The sequence below is a fragment of the Mustela nigripes genome, chromosome 14, assembly GCF_022355385.1.
Source record: "Mustela nigripes isolate SB6536 chromosome 14, MUSNIG.SB6536, whole genome shotgun sequence".
Classification (NCBI taxonomy): Eukaryota; Metazoa; Chordata; class Mammalia; order Carnivora; family Mustelidae; genus Mustela; species Mustela nigripes.
Genome location: NC_081570.1, coordinates 98,681,708 through 98,703,890, shown reverse-complemented (window position 1 = coordinate 98,703,890; position 22,183 = coordinate 98,681,708). Strand labels below are relative to the sequence as shown.

At 48.5% G+C, this 22,183-nt stretch overlaps 1 protein-coding gene across 2 annotated transcripts in view; it reads left to right on the top strand.

Moving 5' to 3' along the window:
- Window positions 1–22,183, top strand: part of TSPAN2 (tetraspanin 2) — a 62,558-nt gene that overhangs the window by 9,453 nt on the left and 30,922 nt on the right. For both annotated transcript variants that reach the window (XM_059375830.1, XM_059375831.1), the window contains exon 2: window positions 11,525–11,627. In XM_059375830.1, coding sequence (XP_059231813.1) covers window positions 11,525–11,627 — 103 coding nt within the window. The remainder of the gene's footprint in view (window positions 1–11,524; window positions 11,628–22,183) is intronic.

Sequence of the window (22,183 nt, the reverse complement as noted above, 5' to 3'; positions counted from 1 at the left end):
GGTTCAGTTTTGGTAGTTTATATGTCTCTAGGAATGCATCCATTTCTTCCAGACTGTCAAATTTGCTAGTGTGTAGTTTCTCATAGTATGCTCATGTAATTGTTTATATTTCTTTGGTGTTGGTTGTGATCTCTCCTCTTTCATTCATGATTTTTTTTAAAAGTTTTTATTTATTTATTTGATAGACAGAGGTCACAAGTAGGCAGAGAGGGACGCAGAGAGAGGGGGGAAGCAGGGTCCCGCTCAGCAGAGAGCCTGATACAGGGCTCAATCCCAGGACCCTGGGATCATGACCTGAGTCGAAGGCAGAGGCTTTAACCCACTGAGCCACCCAGGCACCCCTCATCATGATTTTACTAATTTGGGTCCTTTATCTTTTCTTTTTGATAAGTCTGGTCAGGGGTTTATCAATCCCATTAATTGCTTCAAAGAACTAGTTCCTGGTTTTGTTGATCTGTTTTGTTCTCTGGTTTCTATTTCATTGATTTCTGCTCTGATCTTTATTATTTCTCTTCTCCTGCTGGGTTTAGGCTTTCTTTGCTGTTCTTTCTCCAGCTCCTTTAGGTATAGGATTATGTTGTATATTTGAGACCTTTCTTGTTTCTTGAGAAAAGCTTGTATTGCTATTTACTGTCCTCTCAGGACCACCTTTGCTGTGTCCCAAAGATTTTGAGCAATTGTATTTTCATTTTCATTTGTTTCCATGAATTTTTTCAATTCTTTAATTTCCTGATTGACCCATTCATTCTTTAGTACTCTTTAGTCTCCATGTATTTGAGTTCTTTCCAACTTTCCTCTAGTTTCAAAGCACTTTGGTCTGAAAATATGCAGGGAATGATCCCAATCTTTTGATACCAGTTGAGACCTGATTTGTGACCCATGATGTGACCTATTCTGGAGAATGTTCCACATGCACTAGAGAAGAATGTGATTCTGTTGCTTTGAGATGGAATGTTCTGAATATATCTGTGATGTTCATCTGGTCCAATGTTTCATTTAAAGACTTTATTTCCTTCTTGATCTTTTACTTTGATGATCTATCCATTTCAGTGAGGAGGGTGTTAAAGTCCCATACTATTATTGTATTATTGTCGATGTGTGTCTTTGATTTTGTTATTAATTGGTTTACATAATTGACTGCTCCCATGTTAGGGGCATAGATATTTAAAATGGTTAGATCTTCTTGTTGGACAGACCCTTAAAGTATTATATGGTGTCCTTCCTCATCTCTTATTATAGTCTTTGGCTTAAAATCTAATTTATCTGATATAAGGATTGCCACCCTAGCTTACTCTTGATGTCCATTAGCATGGTAAATTGTTTTCCACCCCCTGACTTGAAATGTGGAGGTGTCTTTTGATCTAAAATGAGTCTTTTGCAGACAGCAGATTGATAGGTTTTGGTTTTTTATCCATTTTGATACCTTGTGTCTTTTGGTTGGGGCATTTTTCCCATTTACATTCAGGGTAACTATTGAAAGATACGACTTTAGTGCTATTGTATTACCTGTGACTGTTACTGTATATTGTCTCTGTTCCTTTCTGGTCTGTTACTTTTAGGCTCTCTTTTTGCGTAGAGGACCAGTTTCAGTATTTCCTATAGGGCTAGTTTGGTGTTTGCAAATTCTTTTAGTTTCTGTTTGTCCTGGAAGGTTTTTATCTCTCCTTCTATTTTCAATGACAGCCTAGCTGGATATAGTATTTTTGGCTGCATATTTTTCTTGTTTAGTGCTCTGAATATATCATGCCAGTCCTTTCTGGCCTGCCAGGTCACTGTGGATAGGTCTGCTGTCCTATGGCACTTCTCTTTATTCCAGTTACAATTTAACCATTATTGTTTCAAGACTTTTTTTTCCATATAAAGACTTGATGGTTTCTAGAATTACCAGGTAGCCATGTTTTCATTGTCCATTGCATTTCACTGTGTAATTTTAGAACATCCATGCAATGTGTTTGGACCTCCAACTGTGTGGCAAAAGAGAATATAACCTCTGTCTCCTACCATAATATTGACAATTAATATCACAACAGGGCTGTTCTCCTGAAGTAAGTGATACTGAGACAATCATGGTTGCTAAGGAATCAGGAGGAGGAATGGAGGAAGAAGCAAGTAAAATGAGAATAGCAGGGGCACCTGGGTGGCTCAGTTTGTTAAGCAACTGCCTTCGACTCTTGTCGTGATCCTGGAGTCCCAGGATAAAGTCCCACATTGGACTTCCAGTTCTTCCGGGAGTCTGCTTCTCACTCTGACCTTATCTGGTCTCATGTTCTCTCTCTCTTTCTCTCTCTCTCTCTCTTAAATAAATAAATGAAAAAAGAAATTTTTTTTAAATGAGACTATCAGATTGGTTGGGATCACATCTTACAGATGAGTAAGGATTACCCTGGCCCACCTTTTAATCTTTTGGGGGTTTAATTGGGAACAAAAATAATAATGCTAATTAACATTCATATGATGTTTTAGTTTACAAAATGCTTCCACATGCATATCCCATTTGATCATGGATTACAACAATCTCATGAACTAATGTAATTATCCCCATTTTAGAGGCATTGATGCAGAAAGTCAGGCCCACCTGGTATATGAGAGAAGCAGGAGAGTTAGGTTGAAACCAGTACTGATCAGTTTAAGGCAGAGGAAAAGCAAGATGGGAATTGAGAAGGGATATGTATCAAGAGATTTTAACTCAATTTTGGTAGCAAAATCTTGAGTAAGAGCAGTGTGATGTAAATGCAAGCTCTGTGCTGCTGCTTTCCTGAGCACATTTTGTACCCTGGCTCCTTTAATCCTCACATTGACCCCCTGAAATGGCAGCTCTTGTCATCCCCCAGTGTACACAGGAGGAAGCTGAGGTACAGAGAGTTTCAGAGATTTGCCAGGGACTCAGAGACAGCCAGCAGCAGCACTGGGGTTCTGTGTGTGGCCCCAGAGTCTATGCTGTCCACCACTCCAATCTGCAGAGGAACGGGAGACCAGGTTGGAGCTATGATGAACACGTGAATTCCAATATGGTGACTAGGCTACCAACCACATATGGCTATTCAAATTTAAATTCATTAATACTAAAAGAGATTTCATATTTGGCTCCTAAGTCACAGTAGCCACATGTCACATGCTTGGGAACCATAAGTGGCAAGTGGCTGTAATATTGGACAGCACAGATGGAGGACATCACTGAAGAAAGTTCTGTTGGATAGCTCTAGCCTAGATATAGTTATTCTTTCTCTCTAAATCATTTTTCCATTTCTCTCTTATTGGGTCTTATAAAACTAAAACTAAAGAGAGAGAGGGAGCATGGCTTCTAGAATGGTGCATTGACATACTGAGTATGGATCATTTAGAAAACTCAAGGGATTCTAGCTGTCCTGGAAAGAGCATAGAGCTAACATAAAAATGAGTAGAGAAAGGCAGCCAAGGGCTTTGTTATTGGTACTATGGGAGTGGTGTTTCCTACCTTGGGTCAGATTCAGTTTTCGGTCTGAATGTAATGTTAGCACGTCTACCACTAGAGTGAAACTAAGTGCTGGGCACTCCCCATTCTCAATGTGAAACTCGAACTCATTTAACCTTTTAGGAAGGCACTATTATTACCTCCAGTTTGCAAAGGAAGAAGCTGAGGGTTTGGGCAATCAAGTGTCTTTCCCAAGATCACAGACAGAACCCGATTCAAATCTAGGACACCTAGAAACAACCACCACCACCCCCATCTGCTGCAGCCTCTTGACATCACGACACCACAGTGTTATTATCCTGCCTCAAGGCACCGCTACACAGTCTGAATACTCAGAAGAGCTAAAAGTTTCTAGAAGAGCAATCAGCAGTGTCCCAAAGTGTATGCTGTGTTGTCCTCCCCATCATAATGGTGATTGGGAAAGAGTCAGCTTATAAACCGGGGCAAGGGAATTGGGCAGGGGTGGAAGGGACCCCAGCAGGGCAGGACCTGGTGCCTTGCAAGCTGCTGGCACTCGACCAGGAAGCCCACTTGCTCGCCGTGCGCATGCTCAAATAGACCCGGTCCCCTGCAAATGACCCAGTGCTGCTGGCCTTCAGGACACAAATGGCTTCTGGCAAGACTGCTGTGAAGTGAAAGCTCTCTGGAACACCAAGCTGCACATCCATGATTTCTCCGGGATTTCATCCAAGCTAACTTTTTAACAAACCAAAGCTCTTAGGCTTGTTCCAGGCTAACTTGAGTTCTACCTGAAATGTTTTTTTCCTGCCGTTATCTCCTGGTAACACCTTAAACCGGGTGTAGATCATTTCCATCGATTGACATGGAAGAATCCTATTTATCTCAAGAGTGGTTCTCAAACTACCTTGAACAATATTAGACAGTAAAACAAAGTTGTTAAATACCCAGTCTTTGCTCATAGGAAGCTCAATATAGATGAGACCTCACAGTAGGCATTGTAGACCTTGGAGCTGAGTGTTTACTCAGAGGGCAACCCTGAGATAAGTGCCAGCTGGTGTTGCCAGGAGAAAGTAGGGGGATGTCATCAAGGCCGTTACCATCCTGGAAATCATCTGCTAAGTGAGGCAAGGCAGACCTTGGATTTTACTCACTTCGGTGGCTGAGTGGATTGGATCTTAGTTCTGTGCGTATTTGATCTTCACTTCACCAGGCCATCTGCTCACTGCAGTCAGAAGACAGCAGTCTGATACTTGTGTGGATGTCCAAGACAACTATCCCATCATCCTCTTTCTCCTAATTCTTGCTGATATTTCCTTTCTCCTCCTTTGCCCCGTATTTCTTTAGAGAAAAAGCCTTGCGTAGAACCACTGAATAAACTCAACACACTTCCCACCACCTGTCTTGGATCTGCTCTGTCACGACAGCAAGCTTTCCCCCAACCCAGGTTAGTTTCCTTCCCCTGATCCTGGAATGCCACCAACCCTTCCACACTGCCTCCCAGCTGTCTTCCTGTTGATCCACACAAGTCAACTCCCGAATGATCTAAGCAAACAGAAAAAGGTATGTTCGGCCCAAATACATAGCCCCGCATTCCCTCCAGAGATGAATAGCTCACTCCCGATCCAGTCACGGCTGTGACCATGGAATGCTACTGTCGGGGCAGAGAATTCAACACTGATAGGTTTTAAAATATGTCCTTACCTGAAAGAAGTCTTTCGGGAATTTCTTAGCATGAGCTGGTTCTCATGGATTCGTTATAAGAAAAACAATAGGGAAAATCAGAAACCCTGGTCTCTAACTGGCGCATTTCCAAGCTAACCGCTGCCTCATCACATGCTGTCACACTGCTTTCCAGCCCCACCTCACCTGCTCCTGAGGTCAAGGGGAAGGCAGCAGGCTTCCTCCGGGGGTGGTTATATATGGATGCCCTAGGACATTAGGGTCTTGTGTTTCTTCTGATGGGTTCCTTGATTCTGAGAAGGTACCGTCTGACTCCTTGCCTTGCTCTCACTGAATAAGAGGATGAAAATCTTGGGATCTGGCTTTCCTCTTGAAGAAAATTAGTGTCATCTTCCAGAGCAAATGTACATCTGAATTTTGCTGCTAAAAGGATGGAACTCCATTACCCTTACGGTATCGTGATGCGGTTTGCAATCAGATCAAGATCGCAAATGCTCATTACCTGATTGCGTCTGGGATGGGAATTACCACCAAGAGCAAGTATTAGCTTAAAAGCTTTTAATGAAAACTCTAGGGTTACAGTGTCATTTCCAGCTCTGTGGGACTCCATTGCAAAGAAGAGAATTGCAGATGAGGTGGGTTGTGTAGACACCTGGTGTTCTCCCTGGGGAAGCAAGAATACCAAATTCACCTTGTTCATTCTTGCGTTTAAGGGCATTGTGTGCGTGCTGCTCTAATTGCTTTAGGCTTTCATAAGCCCCTGCCTCTAAAGGGCACGTGGGCACGTGCGGCTCTACCCTTGGCATCTGTGCATGAAGCACAGTGCACATCCCCACGGGCTTAAGAAAACACAGAGCTGATACTACATGGGCTAGTTTTGTTCTGTTTTTCTGTGGGAAAGTATTTTGCTGAGTCAATTCAACAGTGTATTCACACCGTGCCTTCCGAGGTGTCTGTTCAGTGTTTCCCAGGTGCAGATGTTTTTTGAAAATAGTACTTGGCAAAGGATTCCCTTGGCGGTGAGGTTGGGGGGGGGGGCAGTCACTCCTTTCAGCCTGTCTTAGTCAAGTCAGGTTGCCATTAAAAAGCAAAACAAAACAAAAAAACAGAGTGCCTTACACAACAGGATTGGATTTCTCACAGTCCTGGAGGCTGGAAAGTCAAGATCAAGGTATCAGCCGATCAAGGTATTGGTAAAAGCTTTCTTCCTGGCGTTCAGAGGGCTGCCTTCTCACTGTGTCCTCACAAGGCAGACAGAGAGACAGAGAGAGAGAGGGAAGGTTCTGGGATCTCTTACAAGAAAATCCCATCATGGGGCTGTACCCTCAGGACCTTGTCTAAACCTAATCACCTCTTTCTAAAGGCCCCACCTCCAAATACCATCACACTGGGGGCAGAGTTTCAGGAGATGAATGGGGTGAGGGGGGGTGGATGACACACATTTTGTCCATAGCACAGCTTAAACGGTACCTGGGTGAAGGGCTTCCACTCTTTCCTTGAACAGATGTCCGTTAGGAGCCTGCTCTGCACACAGGGGGCTAAGAGCAGTGTACACCCTGTCCCTGTCCCCATGCAGCTCAGGCCTTCATTTTTTTTAATTCCAGAAATATTTAAATAGAAATGGCTATATGAAATATGAAGGCAGGTACATACCCAGGCCAGGGTAGTGACTTTGGGCTGGTTGAGTTAGAGGGACAGGTAGGGGAAGAGAGCTTTCCCAGCTAACGAAATAGGAGGAGCAGAAACCCCCAAGTGGGAGAAGGAACTGAAACACACAGGCTAGAGAATCAGAGGACAGCAGTCTTTATCTAGGTGAAAAAACACACGTCATGTGTGAAGGCGAAGCTTTTTACCCAGAAAGAGGGCTTTCTGGTGGGCCTAATCATCAGATAAGAGAGTGGCATGACTAGGGGTTATGATCAGGGTTGGCTGGCCTTCTCTGGGTGGGGGTGGGGGCTGGGGGGGAGCTACGCAGCCTGGGGGACCCAGGACTGGCAAGTGATCCTGGCACCCTTTCATCTCAGCCCTGACCGATTTCCATCATAGCACCTTCCAAAGAACCAGGTTCATGGTTCATGAAATCTTTTTTTTTTTAAGTGAAAAAAAGAAGTGTGTCCTCAAGATAGAACATTTCAGCAGCAATCCCAGGAAAGTAGAAGTAAATACAGTAAAATGAAACTGAAATCCTTTAACCAGTTCTGCTTCGTGCTAAATGACCTGTTTCTGACAGATAGCCATTACTTAAAGGAAACTTCTGGCCCATCCACTTTGCTTTAGATGCTTTCCAAGCAGGTCCGTCCGTAGTCCTCTCTTCTGCCACTTCAGTTTTAGAACACTAAACTGTCTTCTCTAAAAACATACGCTCATAATTTGCAACCTTGTGTCCTGCAGACGCTCTAGAATATGGTTAGAAGCTGAAATCACTTGCTCCTGAAGATGCATAATATAATTGTATCTGGTGACACCCCCCGCCCCCCACTTAATGACATGGATTGATATATCACTGTTCCTTTCACTGCTGCCTTTTTCTTTTCTCTATTTTATTTCTTCTTAAATAATGGGCACACTTTTGCCCTCAGAATCCTGTTTCATCACATTCTCTGAGTTCCTAACACACTGTTGAGACTCGGAAAAGAAATGAGGCTATCCATCATCTTCTCATGGGCTGGTTCTGTGATTGAATTCTCACCTGCAAGGTTAGTGTCCCTCCTGGACCATCCAGTGAGAATCAGATTCTCCATGAGCCCCTGAAAGCTTCCTGAGAAGGAGGTGAATCTTCCTTTCCTATGACTCCTTGGCTCCTCGCTCACAATAGATGCTCGGTAAATGTTTACTAAGTGATAAGCATCAAAAAAAACCCTCATGGTGTTGTACAAAAAAGTCCATTCCTGGAAAAACAACATTTCTAGTGATGATTATTCCAGAGGCATGGGGATTGGTGCTAGTCCTGGAAGCAGGGCAGCCCTCAGTAGAGTGGATCCTTCCGGTACTCAGTGCTCACCGCATCCACTTCCCATTGTCCCTGCTTTGTCCTACTTTCGCCTTCCGCCATCAGAACTTTATCTCTGGCTCCTCGCTGTCTGGCATCCAAGAGCACCTTTGCTCCTGATTGTTCCTGTCAGGATGAATAACTCCCTCCTCCCCTCCCCCAAGGCCCTCCATGGGCTTTCCAAGATGGTAGCAGGCTAAGAAGAAGCTGTGGGCCATGCATGGTCGGCCCCAACTTGCCTTTTCCAATCCCAGATTCCTCTCTCTGCCCAACACAGGCTGCAGGTAAGGAAGCGAAGCCTTACCCATGCTGGACCCTCCGCCTGGTGTTTTCTCCTCCCTCCAGCCCTCTCCTGCTCAACGACTTCAAATTCATGCTTGAAGGTGTACGTCAAAGCAGAATGTCTTCTGCTGAATACCACTTGTCGCGCTTTGCTCTGCTTTCCTGGGCAGTGTGATGTTCTTCCCCTGAGCACCGAGCTTCCTGCCTTCTATTGCGTGTACCCATTTGCAGGATCAGCTCCTGTGTGGGACTGTGAGTCCTGTCTTTCGTCATTGATTCCATGAAGCCAAGCCTAGCACACCCCCAACCCGGTTGCAGTTGATTCCTTGAAGGACAGGGAGGAAGGGAAAGGAGATGAGAGCAGGCGGCAAGAGAAGGAAAGGGCAGCCTCTCATTCCTTACTTGTTCTAATGTTGCCTGAGGGGCCATGTCGTGGCTGAGACTAAGAAGAGAAGAAAGAACAGGAACAGAGGGGGTTGGGTCTAGAAGGGGTTAACATTTTTCTTGGGCCTGAAGGCTTCCCCTTCATTTTGTGAAAGGTCTCTTCTGGGCTTGGGACCCACAGAGCAATGGGACTTCGTATTGCTAACCTTGCTCACTTTGCTCCTGACTGGTCTGGAACCAGGGTGAATTTTTCCAATTCAATTCCATTTCTAGGGTGAGGCCGACCCACCAAAGCCCAGTGACCAGAGTATTACAGGAGCCGTACAGGAGTGGGGAGTTTGGAAGGACCAAAGGGCTACGTGGTCTCTGTTGATGTCACTTTCCAAAGCAGCAATGGTTGTTGTCACAAGCAACCTCAGGCCTGACGGGTCCTCCCCCACGGTTCCTGACACAGCCCGGGGCTGTGTGCTGGGAGGATTCCCTCCACACAGTGATGACATTCAGTTAAGCCGCAGTTTCCTTGACCAGGGAGGAAACCCGTGTGGTTTGGGGTTGGGGGTGTGGACGAGCCAGCGCAGATTTTTTTCCCTCGTTGCCCCGTGGCTTGAAATTGCAACCTCTGTTTTAATTTTCCATTATGCATCAAATACATCTGTGCCAGAAGTGGACAAATGTATTCCGTCTGGGAGGATGATCCCAGACAGCAATAAATTAGAGTCTGTGTACAGACATGCCAAAAATGTGGCCGCATGGTAGGGTGTCCCTGGGACCAGTCACCTCCTCCACAGTCTGCTTGGTGGCTGCAGGCCTTGGCCTGATGCCTCTGTCAATAGGTTCTGCTTTGTATTTGGAAACTGTCTTTCCATCAAGTCACCACAGAGGCAAGATGGGGAGGGTTGCCTGTGCGGCTTTGCTGGGCACATCTGTCCCAGGCAGTCTCGAGGAGCGTCTAGGACAGTGACTTCCTAAGGGCATCACTCTCTTCCCTGCACCAGAACAGCAATGACCTCAAAGCTGATTTTCTCCCAAAACTAGAGCACGGCCCAAGAAAATCCCCCCCACTTTTTCTGGATTGAGCAGATAAACTGCCATATAATGTATGGAGAAAACAACATTTTTAAATGTACGAGAGTAATTCCATGCTTCATGTGGACAGTTTAAGAGTGAAAAGGTAATCCTACCTTCAAAGATAAATACTGTGAATGGTTTAGCATGAATTCTGTCAATATTTTTCCATGCCATGCTACCCGTTTAAAAATGCAAAAGTCTTTGAAAGCTGGTTGAGTCCAGCTCCTTTAGCTGTCCCTCACATTATCCAATTAGTGCTTTCCTCTGAGTCCTGGAAAATTTTACTTATTCCGCATGAGAGAGTTCAGCTGGTAGAGCTCTAGCCCCTCAGACTCGTCAGTGAAGTAACACTGCTTTTCTGAAGAAGCTGGCCTGGCGGGGAGCAAAGGGAATGGCTAAGGCCTTCTCTAAGTCCAGCCAGAGAGCCCCGAAGGGCAGCACTAGCCTGGCTTGCAGCCCTGCCATTAGAGGGCCCCTGTGCACCGAGGGCTCTGGTCTGCCCCTGACTCTGATACCATTTTTCCTTATTAAACCTCTACTCGTCTGACTGCATCCTGTCTTGTTGCCAGCATCTGTGTCCGCTCTTCCCTGCTGGGACAGAGACAGCGACAGCCTCTAATCTGTTCATCTGGTGACAGGCCAGGGGCCCCCACATGAACTAGACGGGTTGGCAGAACGAGGATGTCGTCTTTACATCTGCTTCCTTCCCTGTGTAACCTGAGTCCAGAAGGTGCCCCGCGAATGTCTGTTGATGGACTGGCCTGATGCAGCCAGCCCAGGATGGGAGCTTGTGGCGGGAGCCTGCAGGCCGGCAGTCGTCCCAGTTCTACAATAGTAGAAAAGACCCCGCGTTGACACAGAGCCTCACAGAAGCCCTCAGAGGAAGCAGGCAATGACTCCACGGGCTGCCAGCCTGCCCAGCCAGGCCTGCGCCAGCCACACGGCCTCACCGTGAGCTGCACAGCACACAAACCATGCTTTTTCAGAAAATTATTTTTCCTTTCTCACTTTCCATGGAAACTCAAAATAGCAACCAAAAGGGGAAAAAAAAAAAAACCAAAACAAAACAAAACAAAAACCGGCTGAGCTTCCTCTCTGCCAGCAAAACCATTCCCAGGCAGTGGAGTGACCGTGGAGGCCCCGGGAGCAAGGGTTCTAGATGTCTCCGAACAGCTTTCTAACTGGCACTGCACACTCATAAGGTGTGGGTGGGTTCTGAAGGCTATGTGTTTCCCCCCAATTTAAAAGAATGGGTTTCCCCCAGGTCTGAGAGTTCATCTTGCTGTGGGCGACCCAGAGGCTGAAACACAGTCCCCTCTCTCCATGATATTGCTGAGGAGGTCCAGGGTGCCCAGGAAAGGACAACATGTCAGGGGGCACATGCCTTCCGGGAACCATTAATGGAATATTCTTCTTGAGATGCCTCCCCAAGCTGTGCTCTCTATGCCCAGCAACCACAGGGCAACCCAGAAGAATAGGGACAACTCAGCTTGGAATCAGGAAACCCCAGTTCTGATATCCATCCCTTCGGGGACCTGGGGGGCTCTGAGCACATCATTTCTCCTCCCCCAGGAAATGTGAAGGGTGGACAAGCTGATGTCTAAAGGGACAGCCTCTTCAGCCTCAACGCTCTGTGCCCCCAGCCCACTCCTGGACTGTGTGCACCCGTCCCCTTCCCTTGCTGAAAACCAGTATTGTTTCCCTTTCAGCTGGCAGGGTCGGCTGTCATTGGTTTCGGACTATGGTTTCGGTTTGGAGGTACCATGAAGGACTTCTCATCGGAGGACAAATCCCCAGAGTATTTCTACATGGGTGAGTGACTTCAGCTTCCCTGAGTGTTAGCTGGAGCTGCCCCAGGGGCTTAGAGCAGAACCCACCCCTGGACTTCTGGGGGAGGGGAAGTGAAGAGGCAAAACTGAGCCCTGTAGCCTCTACCTGGCTGGGGGCTGGAGGGTCTGTGTGGTTATGGTGGGCGAGGGCACTGCACGCCTAGCCTGCCGCTCCCCACATGGTTCATCGAAATCAAGAAAGACCAGTGTCAGAGGACAGACCCGCCGTGCTCTTTCAGCTGCCACCCATTTCCAAAGAATTAGAAGACTCCCTTTTGCCCACTGAGCGAAATCAGCTATGCATCAATCCATCTGGGCTGATGGGGTCCCTGCCAAGTGAGGGGTTTATTTGTGATCTTGTATTTTAAGTTGTCGATGAGGGAGACAATTCCAAGTGCAGAGACATCTCGAGGTTCGGAGGTACTCAGTCACTCCCTAACTAGGCACTGCAGAGGGCAGGGCTCCCCTGGGAACGAGCTGCCTGCAGCACCAGCTGTGAGGAAGGGATGAGTGGTAAGAGGGGGTGGCCTGCAATTCTGAGACAACGTGGTAAGTAGGGCCTGAGCGTTCTCCTGCATTTAGTCCCTCTGATCTACTTCTCGTCCTCTTCTGTGGGCTGTCCTCACTCTCCAGCCAAGTACACCTGGACTCTAGATTTCAACAAGCCCAAGACTGTTGTCACTACAGGTCACAGTCCGATGTGTCTGGCCATCCCACAGTCTGCACCAGCTACAGGGTACATAGAGTACAGGGAAAGAAGGATCCTGGGCAGGTTATCTGCTCCCGGTGCCTAGAAGAGCAGTGTCTGCTTCCCAGGAGGGACAGAGCACCCAGGCTCACTCCAGGCCTCATAAAGGGCAAGTCCCGGCTGTGCTGTCTCCCCTTCCCAGTACCCTCCCACAGCCGAGCCTCCTGAGGAGGGCAGCCATAGTGGCAAAGACACTTCTAGAAGGAAGTAACCACAAACCTACTGTAAGATGGGCGGCAGTAAGGACAGTCCACAGTTCCCCAAAGCGTAGATGTAGTCTTTTGTAAAACACATAGTTAGTTCATGTAAGTTTCCTAAGAAGAAATGCTGCCAATTCAACCATGACATACCATAAAATATGCATCCCAATTTTAGGGACTGTAAAATGTGAATATGTCAAATGTATATTGGAAATCAGTGAAACACAGTGGAAGAAATGCGGTGATGGGGACTCTCCAGAGTTCAGAGTTCCACAAAGTTATCGAGGACCCAGGTTTTTTCCCATCTTTCCACGGGCCGTCCTCGAGATGACCTCAATTACGTCCCGTCAGGTTTAAAAGATAGCTGTGGTGGCTCCAAGTGTCATATCCTCATGCTGCCGAGTCCAAAAGAGAGAGGAAAAAAAGCCAGTTTCACCTCACACAGCCCTCTTCAGGAATGAATCCAACCTTTGTCAGAAGACCCCCGGGAACCCTCTTCTTACAGCCTGCTGGCCACAGCCGCCTGTGTGCTCATGCCTGACCTAGTCACGGCCGCCAGGAGAGCTGCTTTGACGGGCTCCTGTGACTAAAGGAGAGTCACTCTGGGCTTGGGAATGGGCCCAGGTGCCCCAGAGGGCCCCTGACACTTGGACCAAGTCAGAGTTCTGTCCCAAGGAAGCAGCAGAGGAGTCTGTCATTATACTTAACACTGAAATGCTCTTTTCCACCCATGTGGTTTCCAGGTAGCACACACTTCTCCATCCAAAACTAACACACACATTTAACACATTTCTCCTTGAGGAACTCTGGGCCCTGGAAACTTCCTCAGAAGCGTTCTCCATCCCACAGTGAGCCCCAGTGCCCCAGGTCAGAGCTCAGCCTGTCCTTGTTCCCCACCACCTTGAGGGGGACATGCAGGGACAGTTGGGGAAGGGTACCAGAAGGAACACCTCTCCCCTCGTGTTGATCATGGTCCCGGGGCGGCTTTTTTTATAGCTGTTCCCTGTGATTTCTAACTCTGTTCAGCATTGTCACACCTCGGTGCCCACAGGATTACCGACAGCAAAGATCTGATCCCGTCGTAATGGGATTCTTGCCTCTCCAGGCATATGCAATGATAAACAGCAGACAATAACCACAACCATATGTTAAGTGCTCATGAGTGGTACAAACAGAATCACTGAATTAAGAAGTGAGAAGGGACGCCTGGCTGGCTCCGTCGGTAGAGCGTACAACTCTTGATCTCAGGGTGGCAAGCTTAAGCCCACATTGGGTGCAGAGCCCATTTAAAAAAAAAAAAAAAAAAAAAAGATCCTGTGGGAACAGTGGTGATATGCACCCGTGAATTTAGCAGTCATATTTTTAAAAAGCATCAAAGATTTAGGAAGAAGCTTCTAGCAACCACCTGGCTGGCTCAGTCAGTACAACATACTATTCTTGATCTCAGGTCATGAGTTTGAGCTCTACGTTGGGTCTAGAGCTTACATTAAAAAAAAAAAAAAAAGTGAGAGAGAACACTGGGGATCAGCAAGATAACCGTCAGGGTGGATGGGTGCTTGAATGGGGCCTCAGAAGACAGTGGGCTTTCAGACGGACTGAGCTAGGGAGAGCCTTGTTCATGACTCTGAGTTAGCACTGGCCAGTAGAAGGCAGGCAGTGGCCCGTCATTTCTTTAGCCTGAGGAAGAGACAGCTCATCGTTCAGGATACTCTTTTAGGGACTTCCTTCTGACCTAGCTCCTCCAACCACTTACAGCTAATCCTCAGGGTGAACATTATTTTCTCTCCCTACTCTGAATTCACTAGTTACTTATGTCCCAATGCGATGTCAGTCCCCATAAAATGGTGGGAATCTTTTGCTCCTGCAGTTCAGGCATGGAGGGGTTCAGGGTATCAGCCTTCAGTCTGTCTCCTCACGTGCTGCAGGCTCTGCACTGGAACCCAATTTATCTCCAGTTCCCCAGGTAGGACTCTCAAGACTTGCCCTCAGAAGCGGCAGTTGTGCCCTCAGATGGATGGGGAGGGAAGGGTCCGTCCTTCATTAGAACCAAAACGAAAGACAGCATCCCCGCCCCCACCCTTCCCTTAGAGGCAGACATTCTCCTTCAAGTGGTTTGGCAAAAACTAACCACCTAAAACCGAGTCACCTAGCCTCTCATGACCCCCAAGAGTGAGGTTGAAAGATATAAATCCCTATAATGTAATTCCTCAGCCTGAACAGGGAATTTGGGGCAGCAGTAAAGAAACACCATTTCTAAAAAACTATGAAGAGCTGGGTTCCCTGAAGAACAGGTAAGAAAGGCTGTCTCCCTTTCAATGAGGGTAAACACCTGACTATCTAAAAATCTCTTCATGGTGTTTTTAATCTGGGGAATTCATCAAGTATTTGGGTTTATGCAGACATCGTTATGCATTGAAACAGGGGTCCTTCTAGTCTTTCCCTCTTTTTTTATAGGCTCCTCCATTTAGGAAAACATATAATCTATTCATGGCTACATCAGCCAGCATCTATAGTCCTGGGCTCTGGAATCACACAAAAGAGGATGAGAACGCTGTTCTGGCTCCCATGTATCTCTGCAATCTATGTGAAAAGACTCACAGAGTTAACAATTTAAATTCTAATGGAAACGAGCGTGTAACTAAATGCCAGCTAAGTGGTATTTGCTGTGGGTGCATCAGGGGTTATTCTAAACCAGTGAGGCAAGAATCTGATTTCGGTTTTAAAGACCAGCTGTCATCAATGAGTGGAAGACAAACAAGCACAGCGGAGGATGTGGGGCAAAGACCGTGCCAGGCGTGTCCACGGGACAGTGACCAGCAAGCCCAGGCTGGGCAGAGGACTCTGGCTGGAGTGGAACAGATTGGGGCAAGGTGGGAGGTAGGATTAGAAGAGCAAGGGAAGGAGAGGACAAACACACAGGGCCCTGAAGGTCAACGCTTATTCATTTGGTAAAGCAACAGAGGGATGATTCAGGGTTTGTGGGGAGGGATGATCCGGGGCTGCATTTTTAAAGAGATTATTCTAGCAGCAGTGGAATGAGAGGGGAGATAGGAAAGAACATGCTAGGTGACTCAGACAGAAGGGCATCACCGTGGTGCTTGTCAACAGTAGGGACTGTGAAGAAAGACAAGAAACGTTATTAAACAGTATTATTAAACAGTATTAAAGTCAGGGACAGAAGGAATCAAAACGATCAAAGATATCAGCAAGAGATGAGTCAAGTCTAGCAGGAATCATTCATGAGCCTCAGTGGAAACCTGATTTGCGGAAGGAAGGGCTTCCGCTCAGAGGGGGTATGGTGTGTAGAGCGGAGGTGCAGTGTGGGGAGCATCCTCTGTCTGCCTTGTCCCACACGGTGCTGACCAGCAGTTTCACACGTGTCGATTTGGGTCCAAGGTAAGAAAACCTTTTTCATGCTTTTGTAAGCCCAAGAAGCTAGGCAGACTCCCACAGGTAAGAGTGAACTTTCCCCTATGTTGGTATTTAACCACTAACGTGGCAAAAATCAGAATGGAGTGTTGTCAATTCAGGAGATTCCTGGGTTCAGTAGGAGGGGACCCGTTCCATGCGGACATTCGTATTCGCTAGTCTAAACCGAAGCAATATGAGCGGCCCGTGATGCAAGAAATGTTATATCTTTCTGGACATATCTGTCAGAACTTTTTTAGTTGCAAGTCACAAAAAGTTGACGCAGGCTGTCTTGAGCACAACAGAAATTTCTTGACTCGCCAAACCGAAAAGTCCAAGATTCGTGCAAGTGATGGGGTCAGAGTCCCACCTGTACCCATGTCTCCCCTCTGCTTCCCTTTGGCTCCGTTCTCGGGCAGTTTTCCTCAAGACGTGACAACATGGCCGGTCCCAGCCTCAGGTGCCAGCTCCCTCGTAACCCTGGCAACGGAGGGACCTCCTGCTTTCATGCCAGCAGCTCTGACTAAAATCCCTAGCGTCAGTCTTGCTAGCTGTCTCGGGTCCGGGCCTGTTCCCACACCGGTCATTGGGATGGGCTTGCTGGCCAACATCTGGGCTTCACGTTTGCCTTAAAGGTCAAAGTCCACAGGGACTGCGCAGAGGAGGTTGGTTGCTGTCACAGAGATGACGAGGAAGTGAATGCTGGCTGAGGAAAATAGCAGTCCATACGGCAGGGTCTGAGTTCTTCTGGTGTGTTCTTGGTGGCCTGGGGCATGGATGTGGGTTCGCCCACCCTTAGCTCTTCTTCCTCAGCCACACCTCCCCTCCCCCGGGTCTGCCCTTGAGTGGCTGGCACAGTCAGCGCTCAAAGTTCAGGGAAACGTGTTATCAGGAATCTTAGCACCAGGTAGAATAAGGAAACAGCACAGGGGAGAAGAAACGGGAGGTTGTCGGTCAGCGGTGGTTTTCCAGCTCTTCATGGGGGGGCTCAGCCTACAACTCAGGTCTGCTGACGCCTCGGCCTGTGCTTGTACTCTTTACCTGGATGGTGACAACAATAAACAGTCGCGGGAAGTCAGAGACCTTCAGGTGTTTCTTAGACTATAACTGGAGCCATATACATGTTTGCAGAAATCGGTACTTCTTTCCTCAATAAATAATTATCCAAATAGGAAAGATACCTGCTCTCTGGCCATAAAACGAGAAGAAAAATACACCAGGACGCCATTTATGGACTTACAGAGCAAACGCTGTGAAATAATAGGACTTTAAAAAAGAAGCAGGCACAGGTTTTGGAAAATCTCACTTCATGTCACAGGGTGGCAGTCACTAAGCTGGGTGTTTTCTTTTCAGAATTAGTGCCAGAGCAATCAGCCCATGAAACTCTTATCACCCCTTTGTTAAAGAGTGTTGGTGAACAGGCTGGGGCACTTTCAAGTGGCTTTTAAAGAAAGAGCCTCACAGCCTAGAGGTCCCTCTCTGAGAGCAACGTTGGGAACGCACAGGGCCTAGCTCCCTGCTTCTGGGCAGATGACTTCCAGGCTTTGTAGGAGAACTTTCTCTCTGTCCTTGGGGGTGAGGATGCTTTCCTGTCTGGGATCCTTGCTTCTTCCTTGTGATGGAGAGAGGTTCCCTTCCTGTGATGACGATCCACCCTGACATCACAGCTGGGGACAGGGTGGAGAGATCCGGACGGGAGCCCTGAGCCCTGCCCCCTACCGCCCCTTCTCAAGGTCCTCTGAGTCCAGGCCAAGGTGCGGAGGTTGGGGCAGGATATCGGTGTCCCTGGAGTGCTAACGTGGAGAACAGAGAGCCTGAAAGAGAGGAACCGCTGAGATAACTTGGGGTTTCCTGCCCTCTTTCCACTGTGGTCTCTCTCCACAAACCCCAGGGGGACGCTCCCCTGCCGGCTGGCTTGCAAACTCCACTAACCTGCCCCTCTCCACGGCGGCCTCCTAGAGAGACAAGACAGCGCAGAGGGCCTTTCCAGGAGTGCTGAGGAGGGCACTGGCCTCCCGGGCCTCAGAAGCCTGGATGGGGCACTCATGCTGGGGCACATGAAGTCGTGTTTGTGAGCCAAGGACATTGGCAGGTTTTTTCCACAGAGGGGCTGCCCACACAGACAGCAGCCCTTTGGCTCTCCAGGGTCCCAGGCTGACACGTAGCTGTCTCCCCCTGTTGAATTCAGAGTCAGGGAGCCTGGTTTCGATTGTGTGTAACATTATGTGTAAAGGAAAGGGTTCCAGGGCTGAACGCTGAGGAGCTGGCTTGCTTTTTTCAAAACTCCAGCTCACTCCGATCATATTTTGTTACTTTTTGGTTTTCAGCTTTCCCAGAGAGTCATGGTGTCTTCAGAAGAGAGGTGCTGTAGCTTACCTGGTTGCGACAGTTTCTCCAAAGCGTTTTTACAAGTGAGATTATTATTTCCATATCACAGATAACAATACCCGAAGGTCAGCTGACAGTCCTGGATTTCTAGCTCCCAGCCCTGTATTTTCAGAGGAAGACCCAGACATCATCCCTTAGAGACTCTGCAGGCCCTCACCCTCCTGACATTTATAAATTGCAAAGTGAACAGCTTTTAGCTGAGAGTCCCCCTTGTCCTGCGTTCCCACTGGAATTGCACCAGTGGGGTCAGACTGTGCACTTTGCAGCAGACTCCCTAGCTCGGTTCCAGGTTTGCCTCTCATGATCTGGGCAGTTCCTCTGGCAAACGCCTTCCATTCTCCAGGGAATCCCAGATTCCCCAGCTGTGAGATGTGACTACTAATAAGCCACAGACCCCATCGCGCCAGGTGAGGCAGGAGAAGAGCACACATACAAGCAGTACCTGTTGTGTGGGCTTTATTATTTTTATGTAGGGAGGTTACTGTGTTCCTCGGTGGAGGGAGGAGGCATGACTCCACGCGAGGATACGGGGAGGAAAGGCCAAGGAGTGAGTGGTTGGGTTTAGAGGCCATGCAGTCAGAAGGAGAGAAGGGTTGATGGCGTGGGGGCCGGCTCCCGGGCCAGTGCCCGTCGGGCGCACAGTGTGGCTGCTGCACAGAGCAGGCTGAGGTGCCAGGAAGTGGCAGGTGTCACCCCAGGGCTGAATGACTCCATGACTCATCCGTGTTTCGGCTCCACACAACCATACTCCATAACCAACGCTGTTATTCACGTAGAGCTCAAGTCTCTACCTTCCCCATCAGCTAAGCCCCATCCCGCACTCCACATACAGATGTAATTATGTGCAGCCCGGCCAGCTGGGAGGGAGGGAGAGTGGCACCAAGGCAGAGAAAAAATATTCTTGGATGAAAAATGGTCATTAGCCGGGTCTGTAAAACCGTCTGCCTCCAGAAAGTCACGGAAATGGATGACCGCGCCACTACCCAGTCCCGGAAAGGGGGAGAGCCATTTAAAAATGAATTACTACAGACGAGGCTTTTTGGTTGCTGGGGAGAGCCTCAGGGATCGGAGCTGCTGGGTCAGTCCCACCGTGTGTTTGCTCTGAGCTCTAGGATTCCAAGAGCCTAAGAAGGGCCTGTTATATAAATAAGCAGATTTTCTTGGTGCGTGGAGGTAGGGGGTGTCATTATTTTAGAAGGACAGGATTATTGCCAGAAGGGCTGAGTGAGTTTGTCTACGGTGGGGTACAATGTTGTCCTCCTCAGCCCCCGTGCCTGTGTCCACCGCACCCCAGCCTCCCCAGGAGCAGCCCTCTTTCCTGCATTCTGGACTCCCGGAAGCCCCTTCTCAGGAGTGCGGCCACACACTCATCTGCCCGACCCTGAGAAAGCCCAGGCCTGTGGCGGCTTCGTGGAGGTCTGATGAAATGTATTCCTAGCGTGTACTTCCCGGCAAAGATGGGCAGTGGCAGACAGCCAGGCTGATCAAGAATCCTGTCTTGTGCTGGGCATATTCTAGATCGGGTGAATAAGGTTAGGTGGTGGACTTCAGATACAGAGAAAGACAAATACGAGAACCTGCAAAAGCACCAAGTGGAAAAGAGCAGGCCGGGTCCGGTCCCGATGAATTCCCCTGCGCTGGAGCCCAAGCTACAGAAGGCTCCAGGGGGGCCCAGACCCTCGACTGTCACTTGGAGCAGAATCTGTAGAGGAAAATCAATATACTACGGCAGCCCATGTGTGTGACCCTTTGTGAGGGGACAAAATAAGGTGGTGCCACTGCTGCCTGGTCGAACAGGACAGGAGTCGGGTCTCCGGGCCCGACCCCTACTAACAAACCAGAAATAGAACCCTTGCCTCATCTAATGGGCTTGTTCGAGAGGCCGGTGAGATGATGGAAATGAAAGAGCTTAGGAAAAGAAAGTGTTTGAAGCAATAAGGTGTTGAGGCAGTGGAGCCAACATTAGCCTGTTTTTAATACGGTGTCATTTCTCTCATGACCACATCCATTCCACACGAAATTCCTTTTCTGGTGAAGGGGAAAGGGGAGGAAGGGGCCAAGCCAGCAGAGCAGGAGAGAGAGAGAGGAACACCTGCCCCAGGCCGGCAGACGCCTCAGGGCTTCCCCAGCCCGGAGGCCCTGACAACAGCCTGGGGGAGACCGGAAGAACAGCAGCCTGGCCTGCCACCCCATCTGTGTCAGGGACCCAAGAGATCTGCCCACAAACCACCGGCAGCACCCAGAGGGGCCCCCGGAGACACCCAGCGGGCGCACCCAGGCCTCCTCCACAGAAGCGGACCACTGGCTCCCCACCCTTTCAGAGAATGGGAGGGGTTTCCAGGTGACTCATAGGACTAAAATGCAAAAAATAAAATAGAGACAATCAGCATTATTCTAAGCAAGTCCAGCACCAGGCCTCACATTGTGTGCTAACTTATCTCTGGATCAGAAAAGGAAATACGAAAGGGCTTGGCTTTATTTCTCTCAGAACAAGAACATTTCAGTCCTTTTCTTTCTCTGTGAGCAATGGTTTCTATGGCTTGCCTTCAGTAATAAGTGAAATTAGCACCCAAATGAAGGTTGCTGTTGGTGCTGGACGGGTGGGGCAGGCTAGGGTAGTGGTGATGGTGTGGCTTTAGAAGCAGATGGGTATTTTTATCCCAGCTCTATGAACTTGGGCAAATTGCTTAACTTTGGGGGCCTAGTTTCTCTAGAAAATGGATATAATGGGGCGCCTGGGTGGCTCAGTGGGTTAAGCCGCTGCCTTCGGCTCAGGTCATGATCTCAGGGTCCTGGGATCGAGTCCCGCATCGGGCTCTCTGCTCAGCGGGGAGCCTGCTTCCCTCTCTCTCTCTGCCTGCCTCTCTGCCTACTTGTGATCTCTGTCAAATAAATAAATAAATAAAATCTTTAAAAAAAAAAGAAAGAAAGAAAGAAAATGGATATAATAATGGTGCTTTGCCTCACGAAGATTAAATTAATAAATCTGTGCCAGTTGCCATGCCCAGAAAAAGTAAGCCCTTCATAAATGAAGCTAATATTGTATTAGTAACAGTATTTGGTGTGTGTTACCTTGTCACCTCCTCTCTCAGCTGTTTTCTTAGAACATAGCAAATACCCGTGTGCCCAGTGTACATGGTGATGCCCTCTAAAGTGTGTAATTCTCACAAAATTTACGGCTTTATTGCTGTGTCCTCCGGCCCCTCTCTGTAACCAAACCCTTCCTCTTCTGCCCCGCTGTGTCCGTGTTCTCCCATCTGGGCAGCCCATCAGCCCTCCCAGACACTTTGTCCTCCTGGCCATCATAGATGGTGACAGCCATGAATTCCTGAGTGCCACGAGAGCCCAAGGGGCTCCTAGGGGAGGTGTGGGTTTGTACCCTGCCTCTGGCACTGATCCTGACCGCTGGACCCAACTGCTTCAGTTTCATGCAAATGATAGTAATGACCACTTGACAGGGGTGGTAGAGACCTGAAAGGTAAAGTGCCTGGCTGGCATGGTTGGGTGGGTGCAGGGAGAGAGCGTGTGGAGGTGGTTAAGAGCATAAATGCTTTGGGAATCAGACACACGAGCTTTCCGATCCTTGCCGCTCAAGTGAGGGTGAGGAGATCCCTTCACCTGGATAAGTACCAACTTTCTCTGTTCCCTGGGGGTAACCGAGCCCCTGCCTCTCAGGATCCCTGCGCAGGTTCTGGCAGGTGCTTTCAACAGGTGTCTCTTATCACATTAGCAGCAGCGGAAGACTCGCTGCAGAGCCCGACCGGGAGCTGACCCCTGGAGCTGCTGGGCAGCCAG